Below are 24374 nucleotides of genomic sequence, written 5' to 3'. Positions count from 1 at the left end.
TATATATATATATGCCTGAAGTGACATGTTATTTATACATCCATGAAAACATGTAGCATCAGTATAAGTATAACAGTCCTTCTACCTCTGCAGAAACAAAGTGCAAAATAGCTGAGCATATTGTTAATCGTTTTGGGGTCACTGTTAGTGCGTTCCATGCTCGCAGGCAGAGCTGGGACCCATGCGCTACAGTATGTTGTAATGAGGAACCCGTGCCAGTGATGGCAGATGAGGGCTAAGAGGGTATAGCCCAACTAACCCCACCCTGAGCTCTGGATGACCTGCCAGCATGGCAACCTTTTTGTGCCATCAGTGGTTCCAGGGCTCTGCCCCTTTAAAATTTGCATTGGTGTACAAAACACACAGTGTTTGGAAGCCCTTTGAGAAGCATGAGGCACAGTAGTAGGTGTTTTTTATGCTTTTTGTGTCAGTGTTTTAAGGTAAATAGTTCAACTCTGGTTGAGAATCAAGAGAGAACTTCTTGCTGAATAAGAATCGTTACTCAGACACTTTTGGGATCAGATTTTTAATTGGACTTAAATTCACATAAATAACATTGGTTCATATATATCTTGTATATTATACAACTTTATATAATATATATTTCCCCCTATGATTTACATTCCTCCCTGGCTAAACGTATCTCTGTTATATCTATGGAAAGAGAAAGCAAAGGCAAAAACTACTATTTTTTGTGCTGTTTTATCAAGCTCCAATTGCCAAAAGGAGAGGAGCAACTTTCTCTTGAGTCGTAAAAAAAAAAAAATTCCCCAAGATACACAAACAGAAAAGCAAAGAGGAAGATCTATTGCATCATCTCTAGGGTATTACACTGCACTACAAGGAGTGGATAGCTATTGAAAATCATTCACCATATATATTTTACTGTATTGACTTGTGACACAAAAAAGAGCACTGCAAACATTTGGATATGCATGGTAATGAAAATTTTGTGTCATTGTCATGTTTTTTTTAGTCACTGTAAAAAAAGTCAGAATATGTTTGACTCTTTGAATAAAAAAAACGTCATCATGAAGACTATAAAGAAAGAGTTATGAACCTGCAGCGAGGTCACGTAATCATGCAGTGACCCAGCCAAGTACACTTGCACAGATGAGTCCAACTTGTCTGTCCAGATCATAAATCAACACGTGTGCCGTTCTGAGCCTGTGACCGACAATTTTTCAACAAGATGGGTGGATATCTGGAGGTCAGGTAACATTCAGTAATCTCCCTGACAGGTAAAACACGCCGGTCTCTGCTTCGACCAGCGGATTATCTCTACCTCAATCAAACAAACGATTGATGCATCGTGCAGTTTTCAGAAATGAACGCTGCAGGTTGAATGGTGTATTGACATTGTAGGGCATGGCTTCGTCAGATTTTCACTGCATTCTCATTGCTTAGAGGTTCACTTGTAAAGTTACTTGTGTCTTTGTGGAAATCATGGCATGTCATCACGGAAAATGTGATCTGAGAGTCAACACTGAATACACACACCTGTGTGATGATGAGTAAAGGGAGTGAGAATGTCCACAAGAAATCCACATTGTTTTCTCAGTGTCACAAACTCTCCCAGCTCTTCCTGCTACACACCATCTAATACCTGTAAAAACTATAATATATATTTGATTGTCTGAATCAGCACAGCTCGTTACCTGAATATCAGAGAGAAACCGTCACCCACGCCAAGACTTCAAATCCAAACAAAAAGCAAACAAAGGCTCCGGCTGCTATTAGAGTTGTGACTGAGTTTGAGGCTGTTGTAAGCAAAGGTTCAGGTGAGTCTACATGTTCCGAGGGAAGGGGAAAAAAAACAACTGATCTGATAAAAGGGTGGACAGAGGGGATGGGGGATCCAACAATGTATCATGCATTTATCACGACGAGGCCAACTGAAACGGACATGTGTTGGTGTGCGTGTGTGTTAACAAACCACAGAGGAAAACACGATCATGCCATGACATTGTGACAGACAGCAAATTTTTAGTGTTAACCCCCTCCTTACCTGATAAGTAAAAAAAACATTAGTGAACTTTTTTTTAACCATCGTGATAAAAATCTCACCAACACCATCATAATCCCTTTTCTCAACAAGATAATTCTACTCTTTAAAAACAGCAATGGGGAGGGAAAGTCTCCAGTTGTGTTCAAAGCACAGTAAATAAACTTTTAAACTTTACAGCAGGAACTAATTTTTATTGCAAAGTGCTTTGAGTGACCAGATAAGGTGATTTATTGCAATAAATCTTACCATAAATTCCACTCTCCCTCCCCATCACAACCCTACTTCCCATCTTCTTCTTTAATACTCATAGAGGGGAAAGTGTGTTAATTAAAAAGTGCATCATGAATATGTTGTGATTAATAATAAAAGTAAACATTTTTTTTGTCATAAATAACTTTCGTTCTTTTATCATCAATAAACTTTCTATGATACAAGTCGAGTAGTCACATGACGCTAATCTGCCCCCTGTGATCTGCTTCACACTGTACAGTATCTGGGAGCAACGTTAACACTTCCTGACATTTGGAAGGTGTGTGTGACCCATTAATACAAACAGGACCGATGGGTCATATCTAGGAGGAAGATCAAGGAAAGAAACACTTTAGCGACGACCAGCGACTCAGAATAAAACACATGAACAGTGAGTGTTTGTACTTTAGTCTAACAAACACAAAGCGGACTCACAGAAGATAATCTACTCTCACTTTCTGGTGCAAATTTAATAAAGAAATGGAAACCGCTCTCTAGTTTGGACATGAGATTGGAGTGTTACCCAGATCTGGGTTTTAGAAATGCATGTCACATTAGCATGCCGCTATTAAGTTTAAGAAAAAACAATATGCATCATTATACTACCAACATATTAAAGTGTTTGCTGCATAAAATTTGTATGTAGCAGTCATGTTGATCATTAGCTAACTTCAATCATCAAAAATCAAGTGGGAAGGTGCCAAATAGACTTTTAGCTCATTATTTAGCATGAACAGACAACTTTTTCATTTTTTTCATTGTCAGCGTAGAATGTGTGTGCCAAGTGTAAGCCTGGCAAGACAGAGTCTTGCTGCCATACAGCAAGACTCTGTCCTACTGCCCTACTGCTATTCACTGTGTGGCATTACTTTACAGTAAATGCCTTCATACATGTATATGCTCAGCAGTTCTGCAGGTTTTATTTAAGAGAACAGGACACGATCTTCAAGCTTTTTTTCTCCTCACTGTTCATGTGTCACAACCTCAAACTTTAAATGGTTAATTCTGACCTTGGTCTTCTGCCTAGGGTCAAATCAAGAATAACATAAATGAAAGAGGAAGACCTTAAATGGCCCTGACAACCAGGAGTCCAGCCCTGCCCAGACCAAATCTCTCTTCTTCAGTGACTCCAGAGGATCACATGGATTTTGTGTATACTGATGTTTGCAGTCAAGAGACCTTGTTCCCTTTCCCCGTTGGATTTGCAGAACACTGGATGGCTACAAACCAACAGAGCTGACATTTTTCTAGACTCGTGTGCATATTTTCAACACTTTCTAAATCCACAGGAAAGTAACTAGTTCACTCATTAAGATCAGAGCAGTCATGCTGTCTTCAGCTCCAGAGCTTGCCTTTCAGTCACTGGACCAGTCAGTGGCAGGTCTTCATCCCAGTTAAGTATGGCGATTCCTGACGGCACAGGCCCATTTGATGCTGTTGTTGCTCTTGAAGATCTGAGGCCACGCCATCAACAAAATCTGGGACAGGTAGTCCTGAGAGGATCATGACCGACTTGTTCCAGATCATGAATGTAGGTACAACAGGAAGGAGGAAGGAGATTTCAAAGCTGTGAATGTGCTGTGAATTCATGGCGTCATAAAAGGACAGTGAGTTGTTGTCGTAGTCCAACAGGACGCCCAGCCGCCTCAGCTGCAGGCTCGCCTCCACCAGCATCTCCTTACCATCGTGGCGCACCATGAAGTTGTTGTTGCAGCGCGAGAACACCCATGAGGATGAGTTCTTGCCACTCCACTCGTTTTTCGGGGCTGATTTGTAGGCCACGCCGATGGCATACCTGCAGGGTGAGAACATTTTGGAACACATGAAACTAGTGTCCTCCTTAATGACTTTACTTGCACACTCAAACAACCTCATGCTGAGGACACACTAGATAGACAGAAGCCCTTTGGGTCTTTCCTGCATGAAGAGGTCTACTTCACAGCCAATTAGTGAAAAGAATATAATTAGGATAAGAGTATACACTGTGTGTGGTGTGTGTCTGCTGCGTGTGTGTGTAGGGGGTTTGCATAACAGCCTAGATTTAAACTCCCAAAAGAAAGATATTTCAGTTTACCAAGCCTCCTTGCAGGGTTATATAATGTGTGTGCATGTGTGTGTTTCTTACCATGTGGATGCTCCCAGTAGCACCTCCCAGTAGTGGCACCCGCTGTCAATAAAGACATTACCAGCAGCTCCATAGGAGCCTGTGCCACTGAAACGCTCCGGGGTGTGGCTCTTCTTCAGCGAGCTCTCATCCTTTTCCATCGTCAGACAGTCATTGGACAGACGAAGTTTCTTGTGGGCCGTCTTTGGGTCAAGCTTGAAGGGTTGACCTGGGAAGACACATGATTGTTTGCTTTAAAAAGGTCATACTATGTAGAATAAGAACTAATAGACTGTTTATGGACAGATAACAGGGATCCCCAGCTCTGTGTGGGTGAACACCTGTGTCTTCAGTTCCAGCCGTACTGGTGCTCATGAAAGAAATCACATATATTGACACAAGAATACAAAAAAGTACAATTTACTGAACTTCTTCCAATTTCTTCTTCAGTGAATCTAGAAAAGTCTCCAGTAGACCACAGAATGCAGTGACTGACCAATCAGTAGCAAGAAACACGATGCTCGGCACACACAGAAATGGATGACATATTATTATAAGTGCAATAAAACACATCCCTTAATATGACCTGAGTGACCTTAGCGTTCATGTGAGGTCACGCTGCTGGACACTGATATTAATTCTCCTTCAGCTATGTTTTGGTCTAAGCCCTCTCCTGAGGGCATATCTGTTTTTTTAAGCTGGTAAATGCTCCTCTATATTCACCAGCAGGTTGCTAACAGTGTCTGTCTGCCATAATGGGCTCACAGTCACTCAAGTTTATCCCAAGATAAAAAAAAAGGTGAAAAAAGGAGCTCAGAAGAAAAAAAACAAAACAAAAAAAAAAAACATTAGAGGAACATTTTAAGTTAGAAAAGAGGAAAATAAATAGAAAGTGGGATGTGAAGTGCTTGTAGAGAACTCAGGGAGAGACAGAGGAGGAGCATGTTTGAAATACAACGGGCGAGAGTCTAAACTTCAAAGCCTCTTGGAGCCTTTGGTGAAAACATTTCATAACAGTGGAGGAAGCCACCCGGCATTTTCCTCTTGTGCCTCCAATCACACAGACTTGGAAATTAGCTGAAGGAAATAGCCTTCACTTCCACTGCAGTAGGTAGAGGTTGGGGCTATTCAGTGGAAATGCTACTATCCGGCTACAACAATTCAGTTTGCAATGACACCAGTAATTTGGGTGTAATAGGTGGAAAATTGAGAGGGCAAAACTAGGTGAGTGGCAGAAAGAGACGAGCTAAGGAGTGAAGAGGAAAGGAGAAGTTGAGGGGATAATAGGACACTGAAGATTCAGCAGAGGAGCTTCTTTCAACCTCTCTGTCCATGTATGTGTGTGTGTGTGTCTGCGTGTGTGTGTGCAGGCTCCATGGAAGTCAACCACATCCCTTCCAGACCTGACATTTAACTCTGACACCTCTCATCTCATCTCTTAGACTCCCTGAGCCTCCCATGGCTTAATGAGCGACACAATGAGGACCCTAACTCCTCCTCCCTTCTCTCTATCTGCCCTTCCCTTCATCTCTCTTCCCCAATTCTTTCATTCTCATCCTCTATATCCTCTCTCCACTCTCTCGCACACTCCCCTCCAATAATCTGCGTGGTGAGTGTGTGTTACCGCGTGCGGATATGAGACGATGAGGCCAATGTGCTGCTGGCAGCCAATTACATTAATGCGCTCTCTTCTTTGAACTGCTTATCGCTGCCAGCGCAGCCATTTCCAAACACTGGGGCTCTGTCATGCCTTTCCAGGGGATGACTCCTGAGAGCCTGGGCTGGGCCTGAGGTTGGGGAAGGGGAGACAAACGTGATGGTAGAGGACAAGCACACACACACACACACATGCACACACACATACACAAAAGCAGACATACAGTACAGTGAAATGCCAAATGGAAATGTTTGGGGCCAGAGCCAGCAGGACTCCTGTAAAGCGAAAAAGCAAGTACACACTGAATTTGTGGGGTGTGAGAAATAATGTAGGCAAATAAAACTGACTGTGACTGGCAGGTTGTTAAGTCCCGAATTCTTTACACAACCTCCAACAAGTCACAAACCCACGATCGGAGAAAAGTAGCTGAAGGCAAATATAAGACTGACTTGCAATGAGGGCTGTTGTGGTATTACTATATTTTTATTTAGCATCTGAGAACTTTGTCCAGTGCTGACGCTCCTTCATGTTGCTGAGTTGCCATGAAATGAACAGACGTTAAGTCACAGCGAGTGTACTGCTCTTTGCTAGCAGCGCTCGGAGAACATGCCAAATTTGATTTCTTCTGGAGTGCTACGCTGCCAGCCTAAAGGCGTAAAGGCAGCATGTGTGCTGGAAGAAAACCAATACTAAATAAGAAAACGGATGTTTACATCTAAGAAAGTTCAGAACCTTTTTTTATACTAGCTACAAATATCACCTATATTTTAATATATTCTTGACAGGAAAACTGCGATGATGCTGATTGCTACTAAAGAGTATGATCGCATTAAACGCACAGATTGCTGTCCAATTTTATAACAGCACCAGATACTGGAGGAGCATATCCCACAGACTAGGGTTCTTAGCAGTGACTGTGATTAGCCTGCTCCCACTCTGCAGTAATACAGTAGTAATTAGAGATATTTCTAACAGTCTGCAGCGGTGATAACTGCTCTCTGTCTGACTGCCTTGGAGCTGTGCACTGTTACCCAATGGTAAGTCTTTAATAAAAACTTGTACAACACAGAAAAGACACGGCATTGAGGAGAAAAATAAAAGAGGCCACTGTTGGGGAAGCATTTATAAAAAGTAATTTCATTCTGTGGGGTCCTCATTGAAAATACTTGCAGTGGGTCAGCGTCTCTGTAATTGACTTTATCTCAGTTCAGTCAATTTCACTCACAGTTCTCCTTTTTTCTCGCTCACTTTTCTATTGCTGTGGGATAGATTGAGCTGCCTCTGCAAAAGATCTCTTTTACTGCATAACTAAACAATTACTGCAGCAGAATCAGGGACACACGGCAGTCTTTACCTAACCTTGGGTTTCTACATTCTTGTTGAACTTGCACATAATTCTGCGTCATTAAAATGCAAGGCAGTGAGCCACTTGGCACCTAATTGTCTGATTCACATGTAACTCGGTATGTAATCCCAGCAGTGCTGACTCCTTTCATCGGGCTGGAGTACAGATGTACACTGGTAAAATTCAATATGCATCACTTGGCTGAAAACATGCCAACAGCTCTCTGTTTAGCGTGACTTCCTGGCAGCGTGAGCTCACTAGTCGTGTCTTGCTGGGCACCTACCGGCTCTTTCAACTGAACTTCTACAAAAACTGTAGAAGTCTTGGTGCAGTGAAAAGCACAAAAAAGACAAACAGCAGTCCTTGATCTTCTCCGGCTTCACCCTTTAATGAACCAGGCAGAGTCTTCAGAGACCAGTGCTAGAAAAATTATTTTCACCAAGGCTTCTGGGTCTGCTTAGAATTTCACTGTGATTAAGAAGCCATTTTTGGAAGGAAAATTTCTGTGGTGGTTCGTTAGAGAAAAAGCAAGTGGAAAAAAAAGAATCCCTGTCAGACTATGTGTGTGCAAGATTTACTCATTCATTAAAACACGGCTTGATTCTCTGTGATACATGGCTTTATATAAAGGTGCTTCACAGCTGAAAAATAACATAGAAATGTACTGTAGGTATCAAAAGGACTGTTGATCGATATCAAGGCCTCCTCAGTGAGTTGCTGAGCTTTCTGGCTTTCAGCGCTCTCTCCCATCCAACTGCCATTTTTAACACCCCATTCCACCTTCTGGCATTTTTACCTGCTGAGTGAAAGGAGGATGTTTGCCTTCAGCAGGCAAACAAAACAAAACTCTTTGTTTTCAAGCCCAAAAAGGGCAAATGACAAGATATGGTAGATACAGCTATTGGATATATATATATATATATATATATATATATATATATATATATATATATATATATATATATATATATATATATATATATATATATATATATATATATATATACAGGATGGTAATCTCAGCTCTGATTAACTGCTGTCTATTGTGAAAATATGTTAATATATAATATAAATATATTTTTTTCAATGGCTTTCTGAGTTGGGTGTATTAGAACACAACAGTGCTGTTAAATCTTATATAAAGATCTCATTTAACTCATTATGCCAATTCATCATACCTATATATGTGGAAAAATTATTAGGATTTCAGCTTGAGAGTGACACTTATAAATAAAGGTCAATCCTCTAGTGTATTCAGCTGCTCTGATTCTTGAAGACAATTTGTAAATATAAAATAAAGTTTCTGTTTTTTCCCCATCTGGTCCCACTGCTTACTGCGATTATTTAGCAAACATTACTCAAACAGGATTGAAGCCTACATCTGTTAGTGGGTTAGCTTGAGCTGTGGGTTAACACACATTTGCTGCTCCAGTGAGTTTTACAGCAGCAGGAAGGTGTGTGTGTGGGACTGACTCCAAATAGGCTGCAGTACCTGCGTTCATCAAAATGATAAATTGTCCGCACCATAAAAAAACAAACCCACAGAGGTGACCAGTGGTGGTTTGACTAAAATCTCCCTGTAAACATATCCTATAGTCAGCGAGGGGCTCATCACCACCAAGAAGATGGTGGAGAAGTTTGTGCATGAGAGATTTCCTTACATATTGTGCAGGACTGGAATTTAACCTAACTGTAACCTAACTGAAAATGAAAGAATAGTCATGGGCATGGCTTTGGCAACACAGTGCTTGGTAAAACACTTACTTCTTTGGTAAAGTAATTAGGATTTTTTAACAAACATATCAATATATACCAGTAAGCCCAATCATTAGTTCTAGAAATCCTGTACATGTTCTTGTATTTTCTATTGCTGTATGGCCTGTGGAGACTTACCATTTGCTGATGGACTATTGTTCTTCTGCCACTGAATTAGTCCTTTATGACTTTGGCTGCAGTTTTAGGTTTGTTGTCTCATGCTGCAGAATTAATTTGGACCCAGTCACATGCCTCCCCAAGGGAATTATGTAATGGAACTGAAGAATCTAAACATCTGAAGTCCCCTGAAACTTTTGGAGAGTACTCTAATAAAGAGAAGCTGTAAAATATTAGGAAGACCTAATGTGTGTGCATTGAGGGTTAGGTTGTTTGACATTTCTGTGACCTTATTTGACAGCAAAATTGAACTATTAACCCTTAAAATACAGGTCACAGTGTGCACCGTACACACAATTTCACAATTTCCTCCTCTCCCTTTTCTATCATCCCCCTCTGATGCTTCTAACACACTCTCCTCATCTTCTCTCTAGCTCCAGCTGTTTACTTCAGGGGTTGTATGGTAGCTTGAGGCCTGTCATCAGAGATGCATGCTGGGAAAATATTATTGCAGGTCCTTTAACAGGAATAGAGGGACGTGTACCCCTGGGGCACCTTGACATGAGATATTTTCAGTGTGGATTTTAACCGCTTACCTAACAGCACACTGACTAGGATCTGAGGAATACGAACAAGCAGTACACACAGACACACACACACACTTTTTCTCTGGGGTCTCTGCTTCAAAAAACACAATATGGATGCCCAGATTAGTTAGCAACATTGTAAAGTCAACCGTCCAGTGTTTGTCAGCAAAGTAGCTGCCTAGAGGAAGCCCAGGCTGCATTCAGATTAGCTTTTGTTTGGAAACAATATAGTCACTCAAAATAGAAATAGTGGTAACATATTTATGATGTCACCACTCCTCCTTCACACAGCTTAACTACACAAGAACAATTGTGGATGTTGATCTTTGGAGGCTTCCCTCAGTGGGACAGGAGTGAACATCAAACCAAGGAGCCAGAATTTAAACGCTGCTGTGAATCTACACAGTCATACCTCAGCCGGGCTGCTTATCACCTGTCAGAGTTTGGGGGGAAGAAAAACGTGGGAAACTACAAGGCTTTACCCAGAGTAGGTCCTATTCAGCTCAGTGCACATGGAATGAGTGAAAAAGTATTGGACATTGACAGACTTCACAGAAACTTGGCTCGGCTATGTGCTGAATTTGTAGCTGAGGAAATCACATCATGTGGTTGACTTCTGCCTGCACCAGCAATCAAATCAGACAGAATGAACAGCACAGCCTGCTCCCTCTGAACAGACCTGACAGACAAAGGCCTGTGGTGTGGAATAATACTCGGCTACAGAAGAGGCAGCGACACGCTGCATGATAACACTGAAAGACCACAGGAACTGTGCAACAGCACTCAGTCTAAATTTATATCTGTCCTAAATTACAAACTGCTCCCTACTTTGACGGCAACTTTGTTGATATGAATTAATTACTGAGACAGACAGCCAATTAAAAAGGATAAACAGGGCACCGTCTAATTAAAACTTTCCAAATTAATGTGGATCTTGTCAGCTACCAGTTATGACCGCGCTCTGATAAAAAAAAAAACTTGATTTAAATGAATGTATAAAATGTGTAGCTTTGAGTATTATGTGTGCTTTTGTGTTTATGTTGAAATGACTGTAGACTTAGATTTTAATCATTAAGATGAGACTTAAATCTTATTTTAAGTCCCCACCAGCTCCCCACCAGCAAGGCTGCTGGACCGGATGGTGTTAGCCCTGGGGTCCTCAAAGACTGTGCTGAACAGCTCTGTGGAGTGCTTCACTGGGTCTTCACCATGAGCCTGAGTCTCCAGAGGGTCCCTGTGCTGTGGAAGACGTCCTGCATAGTGCCGGTGCCCAGTGGTTCTTCGGACTACCGACCAGTGGCACTGACGTCACACATCATGAAGACCCTGGAGAGACTCATTATGGAACAGCTCCGGCCTACTGTTAGGCCTCACCTGGACCCTCTCCAGTTCGCCTACCAGCCCCATCTGGGAGTTGAGGATGCCATAATCTACCTGCTGAACTGTGTCTACACCCACCTGGACAAGCCAGCGAGCACTGTGAGAGTCATGTTTTTTGACTTCTCCAGTGCCTTCAACACTATCAAGCCAGCTCTCCTGGGTGAGAAACTGACAGCGATGCAGGCCCCCCCTTGTGTCATGGATTGTGGATTATCTAACTGGTAGACCACAGTATGTGCGGATGCAGCGGTGTTTGTCTGATACAGTGGTCAGCAGCACCAGGGCCCCACAAGGGACAGTCCTCTCTCCCTTCCTCTTCACGCTCTACACCTCTGACTTCAGCTACCAGACAGAGTTATGTCATCTTCAGAAGTTTTCTGATGACTCTGCCATAGTGGGATGTATCAGCAAAGGTGGAGAGTCTGAGTACAGGACTGTGGTGGACAGCTTTGTTACATGGTGCGAGCTGAACCATCTGCTGCTCAATGTGGCAAAGACAAGGGAGCTGGTTGTAGACCTGAGGAGGACCAAGACACTTGTGGCTCCAGTTTCCATCGGTGGGCAGAGTGTGGACATTGAGGAGGATTACAAATACCTGGGAGTGGTGTTGGACAATAAACTGGACTGGACTAAAAATACTGAAGCCCTCTACAAGAAGGGCCAGAGCCGCCTCTATCTTCTGAGGAGGCTCCGGTCCTTTAACATCTGTCGGACTATGCTGAGGATTTTTTATGAGTCTGTGGTTGCCAGTGCCATTTTGTTTGCTGTTGTGTGCTGGGGCAGCAGACTGAAAGCAGCGGACACAAACAGACTCAATAAACTGATCAGAAGGGCCGGTGATGTTGTGGGGGTGGAGCTGGACTCCCTGACAGTAGTGTCAGACAGAAGGATGCTGTCTAAGCTGCAGGGGATCCTGGAGAACAGCTTCCATCCTCTCCACCACGTGCTGCTGAGGTGCAGGAGTACGTTCAGTGCCAGACTGATCCCTCCCAAATGCACCACTGAGCGCCACAGGAGGCCCTTCCTTCCTGTGGCCATCAAACTGTACAACTCCTCCCTCTGAGATCAGATCTAACACACTGTCTTGTAATCATATCCATATTGGATTTATTTAGACGAGATCTTAATGCACACAGTACAAGTTGTATTGTATTATATATGACTTCAGTCTTCACTTGCCTGGATTTAACTTGAATGTTTATTAATGTTTAGAATTTATTAGGTTTTATTTTTATTTTACGCTTATTACTTTACCTTATTTATATTTCTAACCTGTCTTTTTTGAGCATACATGGAGCACCTGGAATGAAAGCAATTTCCCCCTGGGATCAATAAAGTAATTCTGATTCTGATTCTGATTCTGATTCTGATTATAGTATATTAACAATAACGTTTAAAAAGGCAGACATCTGACATTATTGAGTGAAAATAAACCTTAAACTTGCTTGTTTAAAGACAACTGGAGCTAGTATACATGACTAAGACTTACAAATTTAAAAATATAATAAATAAATAAATACATTCGGTCAATAAATGTACCAAAATAAAGGTAAAAAACCCAAAAACCAATATGTGGTCACAGCCTTTGAATGTCCCTTTCTGCACTGGCTTACTGTAATTTCACCTTCATCTGTGTGGACCACTGATGTCTGAACTGTATTAATGGGTAAAAAGCAATGGACTGAGGGTGCTCGTGTCTGCAGACACTCAACCCTGCAAAGAGCTATTTGGTGTCTTTTATTCGCTCAACACTCTCCCCTTGTCACTCTCAATCTGTCATTTTTCATCCTCCTTCGTACTCCCTCAGCCTCTGGGTTACTCCTTTCACTCACAGTTCGCGCTGAGGTAAATGCAGAAGTGTGGTCATTGCAATAAAAGGTCACACACAAGCACACATGCGTGCATACACACACACTTTTTAAATGCCGGCTTCTTCATCATACTTAATTCATATGTTTTTCAAGAAGCTGTGAGTTACTTCACATGTTAGCAGGAAGCATCAAATGGCACTACAGTGCTCAGGGTTCAATGAGTGGTTTCACTGCATGACCTAAAAAGCCATGAAAGCTCCAAGACATGATTTTCAATGTTGTCTCAATCAAGCCAACTGAATTGCATAAGACAGGATCATAACACATTGCTGAAGTATGATGGTGTTATACTAGCAGCAGCAAAGGCTGCCATGAACACTCAGCCTGGAGCACAGATTAAGAGCAGGAAGCAGAAGTCTAAAGCTGCAGATGTGCAGATTTTTAGTTTTTTAGCTGTAAATGATGCTGATGTAAGTGACATCACTGTATCAGCTTTCATGCAGCCAGATTTATTAGGCCTGATGATGATGATGACAGCGACCTCCCTCAATAACACCGTATGACATGTTTCCTGCTTTTAGTAGGATTTTTCCTTTAGTTCTGAAAATCCAGCCTATGAAGGATTCGAGGAATGGGACAATGAATACAACCATGTTTGAAGCTCTTGGCTGGTGGTTATTATTAATCACACCACCCACTCCAGGTGAGAAGCCACATAAACAAGTGCAATAGAAGCAAAACAGTAGTAGACAATAGGGGATTCTTAATGCTTCTTCTAGGCAGGTAAGTGAACAGGTGATAGTGTCAACAACTACCCTTTGATTTCAACAGTAGCCCTGAATACGTATTATTATTATACCTGGATAGCATGTTTGCTAGACAACAGACCACTGGTAACCTTGCATTAACTGTTGCCTGTAACTGTGTGCATCAGCGGAGTGAGAAAGACTTGGCACCATTGCACAGATTTCAATGTAAACAAACCATGTGTTACAATGGACAGTAGCAGTTGGAGTTCACTTAAGCAATAATGGGAGAAGAAATTTAAAAAAACAAAAGGCAGACTTTCAGTCTAGGCTGGCACAGTCTGCTGAGAGCTGTGTGTTAATTTTCCAATGTTTCTTGTTACAAACTGCTCCTAATATCTCTGTCTCTGCTGAGATCAAAAGGTGCCACGTCTTGAGATGAAAAGCTTGACTTCTGGGACAAACTGACAGATGGCATTAAGATTGGAAAAAAAGGGGCACCAGACGAGGAGATCATATGCCATAGCCAGAGGTAACAAGAGGACAGCGCGCCAGGAGAGGGCTGAGAGAAGGATGTAAGCGAGGAACGTGGTAGAGTCTGAGACCACAGCAAAATACCGCATAAGAGAACAGACTTTTTAAATCCCTATTTTGATATTTCAAGCAGTTCCCATAAACCTTCTTTCAGAACAGAGAACTGTACTTAATATAATAATTCTGGCATTTGAAGTGTTTTTCGAGCATTCTGTGAAGTCAAACTAGGCCAGTTTATTCACATGACATTCAACTTTTTGCTTATCTTTTATGGTAGATTGCTGCATGCCCATTTATCCTCCACATATATAAAGCAGCATTACTTAGGAGCTGTGATGTATGGCTTTCCAGTGTCAAGTCATGTTCATGTCACTTTGCTTTGCAACCATCTGTCTGGAATATGAGGGGCTAAAAGTCCCCACAGCCGCTCATCTTAAAAATGATACAGCTAAACCTTCCAATCAAGGCACAGACAGAAAAGCTCCAAGTGCAGGAGAGAGAGAAGAACTTGCAGTTTCAGCTCAGAAGATGTTCAGCTGCAGAGTCTAGAGGAAAGTCCTAATAAGCCTGACAAAGTGAAGATATTTGTGATCAGTTTTGTTGTGACCCATTTAAATCCAAAAACACTACTTCAGCAGAACAGATGAGAGAGGCACTTTAATCTGAATTCCTCTGACAAAAAGAGGGAGGAGAGAGTGGGAGAGAGCAGATAGGAGAGAGAATAAAAAGACTGACACTATTATACACGATGCAGGTGCTATTATGAAGGCCACAGTCCCTCAATCATGGATAAAAATATTGAATGTTTTTGTTATTTTGATGGCTTGTCTAAACCATTACAGCAGAGAGAGATGCTGGTTGCCAATCACAGGCTCAAAATCTCATCCAGTGCTGGCTGTGGGTGGACAAGCTTTTCCCCCAGATAGCAGCGACTGCCAGAGAAGAGGAGGAACGACAGTGGGAGTAGAGGGGGAGGGACAGCAGGAATTAAGCACATGGACACTAAATTTTACAGTCTATGTATTAGAGACAATTGTTTTCTTTGAACAGTGTGCTAATATTGCACTCTGGTATTTTGTACCGAATATTTTTGATGGATTGTTTTCTTACAGTCGCATGCTTCATGCCGGCTTCTGCTCAAATGTACAAATTTTACAACAGCACATGGAACATTTAATTCACTGGTATAGAACTTTTCAGCCATCATCATCTTGCCTCAGAATGAATCTTTGATAGTTTATTCAATTATGGGCAAAAAGGTGGAGCTGAAGCAGGTATTAGCCTTTCACTCAAAGCAGATTTTTATTATGGAGTTATACAGGCTTTATTCTAATATTTCTTTAACCTGCTAACCAGCATAGGGCCAGAAACTTTAGAGCTGCTAAAAACAGGGAGTTTATTTATGTGTGTGTGTGTGTGTGTGTGTGTGTGTGTGTGTGTGTGTGTGTGTGTGACAGAGATCATCCCCTGACTATGACAGTTTCCTACACACCTATTTTATCCAGCTGAGTGTATCCAGATTACACTTAATCCTAAATGCCACAGCTAGACTCCTGACAGAAGCTAAGAGGAGCTGGCATATCAACTCTATTTTAGCCTCACTGCACTACTGCTGCAATTTAAGACCGATTTTAAAATTTTATTGCGCACCCCTGGGGCACATCCTAAATTAGCTATATCACTGAAGCTTTAACTCATTAAGCACCACTGTGAAGCCCGTAGACTCTGTGGGAGAGATGACAATTCTTTTCTGTTTTGAAAAAATGCCTTGTATTTTATTGTGTTATGCTCCACATTTGTTTCCACAGCCAGCATTAATAGTTCTATGCAATTAATTTGTAGTTTTTTTACCATGCATCATGTAGTGTCTGCCTATATTTTTGTTTTTTTATATTATATTTTTATAGTTTTGTTTACTGTTACAAAGAAGGGAGTGGGGAAAACCGAGTTCAAGGATAGGACAGGAGTCGGCAGAAGAGAGCCCAACATCAGGGAGAAAAAGAAAAACAGTCAGAAAGACAGACAGAAAGGAAGGATAATCTTTTCAAAGTAAAAAAAAAATGCATTTGCTGAGCTAGAAAAACAAATACTGTGTATGTGCATGGAACATAGAGACTGTAGATGAAGAGGAGACAGCCTGCTCAGATCCACCAAGAGTCAGAAGCACAGTCTCAAAAAGAAGAAAAACCAAGAGATAAATGAGGGCAAACAGCCTGTGGTTCTCTAAAAGACAAGACACAGAGGTGCTGACGCTTAGAGTGCAGCCGGTTTAATCCCTGCGACATCTGCACCGGTACAAGTGAAGCTGTTACACATCTCACAGTAACCTGGCAGGTGTGTAGGTGAGCTCATAGGTGAAGACTAGTAGGGTCCTGTTTGAACTGCACGTGTCCACCTGCTACTAACACTCAGGCTGGGTTATAACGTTTGTGTGTCCACATCACATCAGTAATGGCACAACATAAGGCGGTGTGCTATTAAAACACTTTCACACTTTTAATAACAGACATTTTGTACAATGTCATGAAGTTCTTCAAACTTTGTGACATTTGAGTGGAGGGGGAGCTTTGTTGTGATGGGAGTCATATTGCCGTCTTATTAAGAAGAGTACTAAACTGTGACTGCTCTGGGTTTTTGACAAAAAAAGCATGTTTACATCTGAAGTATTTGTTTTCTTTCTGGAAGGTGTAGCTGTGAAATTGGCAGCTTCCTCATTCTGCGCACCAGTGGATGACAGCCCACATTCTGAGATCATGACTGAAAAGAAATGAGCGCGACGTGACTCATGTTTACAAATTATCATTCAACGAAGCGCTCATGAAACATGACATGAAATGTTTGTGACAGAAATATGTCAGCGCAGCAGGTTCTGTTGTAGGTTCCTCTGGACAGATCATCTCAAACTAAAAGCGATGCATACATGATATTGTGCTAATTAAAAGCTAATCTAAACTAGTTCAGTATGAGCTGCATATCTTTATAAATCAAAGGAAACCCTCTGGGAACAGCTTTGAGTGTTTAGTCTGTAAGTTCTGTTGCATAATTGCATTAAATATCAAAACACAAAACAAGGCCTGTAAATTTCAAAGAGAAAAAAGAGCATGATCTTCACTTACTGTTGGTTTTGAGGCGGGCTGGCTCACTGTTGCGGCTTCCTGCCTGGTTTATAGCCTTGACAAAGAAGATATAACGGGTGCCGCTCTGCAGGCCGTGCACCGTGTAGTGGTTCTGCTTGATGTTTGGTACGATCATCCAGCTGTCTGCAGAGTTGTACAAACCTAGTAGAGCCACACACAAACATAGCATGAGTAACATGGTTCTGTGGATGCTTTCAGGGTAAGCAGTGAGTCCAGAGAATCTTTTTTTAGGTATGTTCAAAGGAGCAAAAACTATTTTCCCCCCAAATCCAACCGGAGCCACACAATAAGAAGCTCAGAGACCACAGGGCCCTCCATGTGATGCAACATTTATGTGTATGCAGTGATCCATCCCATTTACCCTTCCATCAGGTTTATCATGACAAGCTCCCCTGAGGCATAATTGTGTGTTCACTAAGCTGAAACTATAAGCCATTAAGAACAAGGTACTCACAATATGAGTCTCTAAAGTAAGCACCTCAGGGCAAACAAGTGTGATAGCGTTTAATGTTTAAATGTATGGAAAGGGGGCTTAACATGACCCCAGCTGGTGAGTGCTTTGATTTAAAGCAGCTTGTAGTAAAGCGTTAGTAATGCCAGGTCAGCTCTGCAGTCACCTGCTTCTAAACACAGTTGTTTCAGTCTTGGAGACGTAGCCAACTGTGACGGATAAAAAGGAAATCTCAGCTCAGGGCTGTGAGAAAGAATGCCTGCAATAAGGCGCTCTGTGGCCTCTACTTTAAAGTTAATAACCGGAATGAATTCACACATTAACATTGTGATATTTTCACATCTCCTGACCCACTGACTGCATGTGGTATTTAGAAGTGTGTCTTTAAGGACAAGGTGAAGGTGAAGACAGTGGATTAAAATGGCACAACTGCTGTAAGGAGACTGCTACTTAAACAGACACTGCCAGGTGAACTAAGTATAGTGCTATCTATTATTTCTATACCTGTATAAGGAGTCAAAGTCCTTGCATGTGAGTACTCAGCATTTTGTGGTAAAGCTGCTGATATGTGCAGCAAGTGATCACTGCTATGGATGATCACATCCAGTCCACTACAGATCAGGCGCATCCTCTCTCAGAGTGATGGTGAAAAACTTGTTCTTGCTTTTGTTACTTCTCGGCCGGACTACTGCAACTGATTATTGCCAGAATATCCACATTACTCCATTAACAGCCTGCAGCTGATCCAGAACATAGCAGCTAGAGGTCAGGACATACATTGATCATGTATGCCCCATCTTAGCTTCCAGTAAAACTCAGAATAGACTTTAAAATCCTCTGACTTACCTACAAGGTTCTACATGGACTAGCTCCATTATACCTGCAGGACCTGATAGTACCATATGTTCCTAATAGGACACTCTGATCTGAGTGCAGGTTTACTTGTAGTTCCAAAAAAATCATAAAAGTAGAATGGGAGGACAAGCCTTTAGCTATCAGGCACCACTATTATGGAACCAGTTACCAATCTGAGTTTCAGAAAAGGAATAAAACCTTTCTGTTTAGTAAAGCGTAGTTAGCTTCAAACTAAGGCTGATATGTATAGTTACAGTCACTTCTCGACATCCAACCACAGGTAGAACAGGCTGACTAACCCTTAGTCTTTAAACGTTATCATAGCTAAGCTGCTACAGGCCTACACTGCCGGGAGACACAAACATGATCCACCAAGCAGTTCCCCACCTCCTTAACACCACCACCACCTCCTATCCTTTTCTTCTTCTTCCCTCCTCTCCCCTCATCAGGCTGACAATGATCAATCATTTCATGACACTAACTCTATGTCCAGTTTTCCTCAGAGCTTTGTCACATGCATGATGTGTAATATATGTTTTGGTCAATTACTACAGTATAGGGATGTTTGAACAACAGTCAGAAAGCTGCAGCCTGAGCAAAAATATCTAACAGAGGTTACAGAATACATTTGGAAGCATTTATTCTGTCATTTGTATATAATTAACACTCCCAACATTAGGCCTTGAACTTCACAAACAGTATTAGTAAGAGTGCCATGATGTGCCATATGCAGACCAGACAGAAATGACACTTGTAACCACATTTCTGTTTCTGATGCTGCTGTACTAAACAAACACTCAACACATTCACATACAGCCTTGCCAAAACAAACAAAGCATCTTGTTTGGTAGCGCTCCAGCTGAGGTTAGGATTTGTAGGACTGAAAGAGTAATAACAATCATTTTCATTGTCTCTGCTTTCCTCCCCCACTGTAGCTTTACAGGGAAATGAAAACCTTGAAACAGGGAGAGAGCGCTCTCAGGGCTGTGCTTACCTTGTCCCTTCTGGTGAGGATGCGTTGTGAATTATTGAGCAAGATGGCAGCAGCATGCATAAGTAATAGCCAAGAGTCTGCTTGTAAATATAAATACTTCACAGGACGCAAATAAGGCCTTTAAAAGTGAGGCAGCTTTAAGAATGGATGAGGGGAGGGGACTCTTAAAGTTGGAAGTGAAAGCTGCATTTTACACAAACTTTCCTCAGACAAAGAAAACGCATGCAGCAGTCACATCTCCCCTTAAGATGAAGATAAAAATGAGCCGTCTTTACACCTTGTGCACGTGATCCCCTTTGTATGCAAATGACTTATTTCAGCCCGATCTTACAAATATGCACACATTGCCAACAATGACAATTTCCCCCCTTACACTGCTGATCTACTGTGACAGCTGTCCCTTGTTGTTATAGAATTTATGCCACCCACCTGTCGTTTTAGCTGCGTCCTGTTGAAATCAGGGAGGCTACAATGTTACGTGGGCTTTCAAACAGAGATACAGCACAAAAAGATGGGGGAAAAGGACTTAATGCTGCTTTCCATTTTTAAAAGCTTTTGATCTTCATAGCACCTTCCCCATTTTTTTTGCAAAATCAAATTAGGTCAGTACACAGCAATATGCTGCTTCTTGTGCCAGGCAAAAGGAAGGTTTTTGACACTAGCTGTGCTGCTTTGGAGATCATTGTAAATTCAAAGTATGAGCCATGCTGTATGAGCCAGTGTGTGAATTTAGTGAAATCATGTACCTTTGCAAAAAAAAGAGAAAAAGAGGAAGCAGAGAGGACACAGATCAGCTTGTGTATGTACATGTATATGGAGTTAATGGTGACTACTCTAATTACAAACATTTAGGTTTTCACAAAGGCACTAATAAACAAGCAAAAGGTAGAAAACAGCATAGACGCAATTGACTATTAGGCCTACTTATTTTTTCACTGAATGTAAACCTGCCAATAAAAGATTCCTGTGACACTGGCACAGGATGAGGAGTACAGACATTGTGTGTTCAGTTCTAATGAATGCGTTTCTTGGTGCCTGTGTGTAACTTCATTGAGCCTCCATCCTGTATCACCACATAGGTGGATCTTGCTGTGATAGATTCCCAGTCGAGAGGCACATAAAGATAGATACGCACGATCCCTGGGCTGCCCTGAAGCCCCCTGTAACTCTGCTTTTGTGATCATCATATCAATATTTCACCACAAACCAGTGTCTGCGTGCATGAGGGACAGATGGCAAGGGAGGAGGGCAGCAGGCATATTTTATATGGAAGAACATGGCAGGTGTTAATGTAAAGGGGCAAGCAGGGGTGCAGAGTTGATCTAGCCCAGATGGTCTGGTCAAGTATTTAATTTTTAATTTAAAGTGTTCAATAAGTATAGATGTTGATGAAGATTCTCAGTCATCCAGGTCATCATACGTAGAGAAGGTTGAAGCAAGGCGTCTGGACTTGTAGAGTTTTCTAGAAGACGTTTCGCTGCTCATCCAAGCAGCTTCATCAGTTCTAACTGTTTGGTGGGGAAACATGGTTTATATGTGGTTACAGACCTCAGTGGGTGGGTCTGGGTAAAACTTAAAAAACTTAAAAAACAATAGCACTAAATGTTTCCATACTTACCTGTGATGTTCTGGCTGACTGGGCCAGGTGTGTCTAACGACTGGCTAACGACTATGAAACTGCCGGAGGGGGACTGGTTGACAGCCCTTTGTTCTTGCTGTGATTATGTGCAAACTTCCTGGGAATGGATGGAATCACTGCATTGTATGTGGTAGAAAGATGATGTCTGAGGCCACCACCTCTGTTAAGGGAAGGTTTTTCCAGCTTAACATAGATGGCTTCCTTGACTCCTCTTTCATACCACCTTTCCTCTCTGTCTAAAATGTGAACATTGTTGTCCTCAAAGGAGTGTCCTTTGTCTTTGAGGTGGAGGTGAACAGCTGAGTCTTGTCCTGAGGAGGTGGCTCTCCTGTGCTGAGCCATTCTTCTGTGGAGTGGTTGTTTAGTTTCTCCAATGTACAGATCAGAACATTCCTCACTGCACTGGACTGCATATATCACATTACTGTGTTTCTCCCTGGGAATCTTATCCTTCGGGTGAACCAGTCTCTGTCTCAGTGTTGTCATAGGTTTGAAATGGACCGGGATGTCATGGTTGTTGAAGATCCTGCGGAGTTTCTCTGATACTCCTGACACATATGGAATGGAGATGTTCTTTCTCCGCCTGGTGTTGTCCTTCTTCTTGTTGTTGGGGGGTCTTGTTTTTGTGGCTTTGATGAGTGCCCACTTCGGGTAGCCACATGTTTGCAGGGCCTTCCTGATGTGGTGTTGCTCCTTCTTCTTCCCCTCTGAGCTGGTGGGTACAGTTTGTGCTCTGTGCTGCAAGGTCCTGATGACTCCCAGTTTGTGTTCCAGTGGGTGGTGTGAATCAAACAACAGATACTGGTCCGTGTGTGTGGGTTTCCTGTACACTTCCACATTGAGGCTCCTGTCCTCCTCAATGTGTACTGTGCAGTCCAAGAAGGCCAGATTGTTGTCCTTAGTGTCCTCGCGAGTGAACTTGATGTTGTTATCCACTGCGTTGATGTGTTCTGTGAACCGTTCCACTTCGTTGGTCTTGATTTTAACCCAGGTGTCATCCACATATCTAAACCAGTGGGTGGGGGTGGTTCCAGGATAGGAACTCAGGGCTCTTCTCTCCACTTCTTCCATGTAGAGGTTGGCCACAATAGGAGACACAGGTGATCCCATCGCACAGCCGTGCTTCTGTCTGTAAAAGTTCCCATTGTACTGGAAATAAGTGGTGGTCAGGCAGAGGTCCAGCAGGTCACAGATGTGGTCTGGCGTTAGGTTGGTTCTCTCCTTGAGTGTGCTGTCTTGTGTGAGGCACGTCCTTACCATCTCTGTGGCTTCTGATGTAGGGATGCAGGTGAACAAGGAGGTGACATCAAATGAGACCATGGTGTCGTCTGGGTCCATTTGGATCTTCTCCACCTTGTTCACAAAGTCCTGAGAGTTGTGGATGTGATGTGGTGTGTCACCTACCAGTGGTGTCAGGAGTTCAGCCAAGTGCTTAGCCACGTTGTATGTGACTGAGTTTGTGCTGCTGACGATGGGTCTGAGGGGGACTCCTTCCTTGTGTATCTTGGGGAGTCCATACAGGCGTGGAGTGGCTTCCCCCGGATACAGTCGAAAGTAGAGCTTGCGGTTGATGATTTGGTCCTTCTCCAGTTTTTGTAGGTAGCTGACTAGTTTCTTCTTGTAGTTTCCGGTGGGGTCCCTCTTCAGTGTCTCATATGTGGCTGTGTCACTGAGGAGATCTGTCACTTTGGAGTGGTAGTCCTGTGTGTTGAGCACCACTGTGCATCTTCCTTTGTCTGCTGATAAGATGGTAATGTCCCGGTCCTTTTGTAGTGCAATCAGGGCCTTCCTTTCATCACTGGAGAGGTTGGATGGCGGTGCTTTAGCAGTGGAGAGTGTGGCTGTGACCTTCAAGCGGAGTTGCTCAGCTTCTGTGTCTGTCAGGTTGTTGTTCTTGATGGCTGACTCTGTGGCTGTGATGAGGTCCACCACTGGAATCTGCTCTGGCGAGATGGCAAAGTTGAGTCCTTTGGCCAACACGTCTTTTTCTGGCTGGCTCAGTTGTCTGTCTGAAAGGTTCTTTACCCATTTGTCCTGGGTGTCCTGTTGTGGCAGTGAGTGGTCTTCCCTCCTCCATGTGTGAAGGTTAGCTGCATTTTTAACAGAGGAAACAGTTTTCAATTTATGGAATTTGCGTTTTTGTCGTTCCTTACCCCTGGTGTGCTGTGCTGTCTGGACTTTTTCAGTCAGTTTGATGACTTCATCCATGACTTCGCTGGGTAGGAGGGTGGCAAGCTGTGATCTTGTCTGCTCCGTGGTGACCAAGAGAGCGTCTATGGTGAAGTTGATCTGTCTGATCCTTTCGTTGAGGAGTTGGTTCTGGGCTTTCTGCAGGATGGTGTCTGCTCTGTGGCCCTTGACAGTGGATCCGAGACGTAGGCTGTTCGGGGTTAACTTTTCCTGTCTGCATCTCAGGCTGAAGCGTAGGTGGTTCCTGTAGTCTGCCAGTTTCCTAGAGGTCTTTTCATGTTCCCTCACCAATCGTAGGGTGTCCTTCCCAAAGTGATTGGCAACATGTTGATGAATATTCTCAGTCATCCAGGTCATCATACGTAGAGAAGGTTGAAGCAAGGCGTCTGGACTTGTAGAGTTTTCTAGAAGACGTTTCGCTGCTCATCCAAGCAGCTTCATCAGTTCTAACTGTTTGGTGGGGAAACATGGTTTATATGTGGTTACAGACCTCAGTGGGTGGGTCTGGGTAAAACTTAAAAAACTTAAAAAACAATAGCACTAAATGTTTCCATACTTACCTGTGATGTTCTGGCTGACTGGGCCAGGTGTGTCTAACGACTGGCTAACGACTATGAAACTGCCGGAGGGGGACTGGTTGACAGCCCTTTGTTCTTGCTGTGATTATGTGCAAACTTCCTGGGAATGGATGGAATCACTGCATTGTAGGTGGTAGAAAGATGATGTCTGAGGCCACCACCTCTGTTAAGGGAAGGTTTTTCCAGCTTAACATAGATGGCTTCCTTGACTCCTCTTTCATACCACCTTTCCTCTCT

The 24374-nt window shown here is 42.7% G+C and overlaps 1 protein-coding gene across 4 annotated transcripts in view; it reads right to left on the bottom strand.

The window, feature by feature from the left end:
- Positions 1 to 510: 510 nt before the first annotated feature.
- Positions 511 to 24374, bottom strand: part of mid2 (midline 2) — a 121119-nt gene continuing 97255 nt past the window's right edge. For all 4 annotated transcript variants that reach the window (XM_028416357.1, XM_028416355.1, XM_028416358.1 and 1 more), the window contains 3 exons: positions 17410 to 17571; positions 4383 to 4590; positions 511 to 4052 (listed from right to left, as the gene is read on the bottom strand). In XM_028416357.1, coding sequence (XP_028272158.1) covers positions 3629 to 4052; positions 4383 to 4590; positions 17410 to 17571 — 794 coding nt within the window. In that variant the 3' untranslated portion in view covers positions 511 to 3628. The remainder of the gene's footprint in view (positions 4053 to 4382; positions 4591 to 17409; positions 17572 to 24374) is intronic.

This window comes from Parambassis ranga, chromosome 10, assembly GCF_900634625.1.
Source record: "Parambassis ranga chromosome 10, fParRan2.1, whole genome shotgun sequence".
NCBI classification, from domain to species: domain Eukaryota; kingdom Metazoa; phylum Chordata; class Actinopteri; family Ambassidae; genus Parambassis; species Parambassis ranga.
The sequence above is the reverse complement of the archived record's forward strand: the minus strand, read 5'-3'. Positions and strand labels throughout refer to the sequence as shown.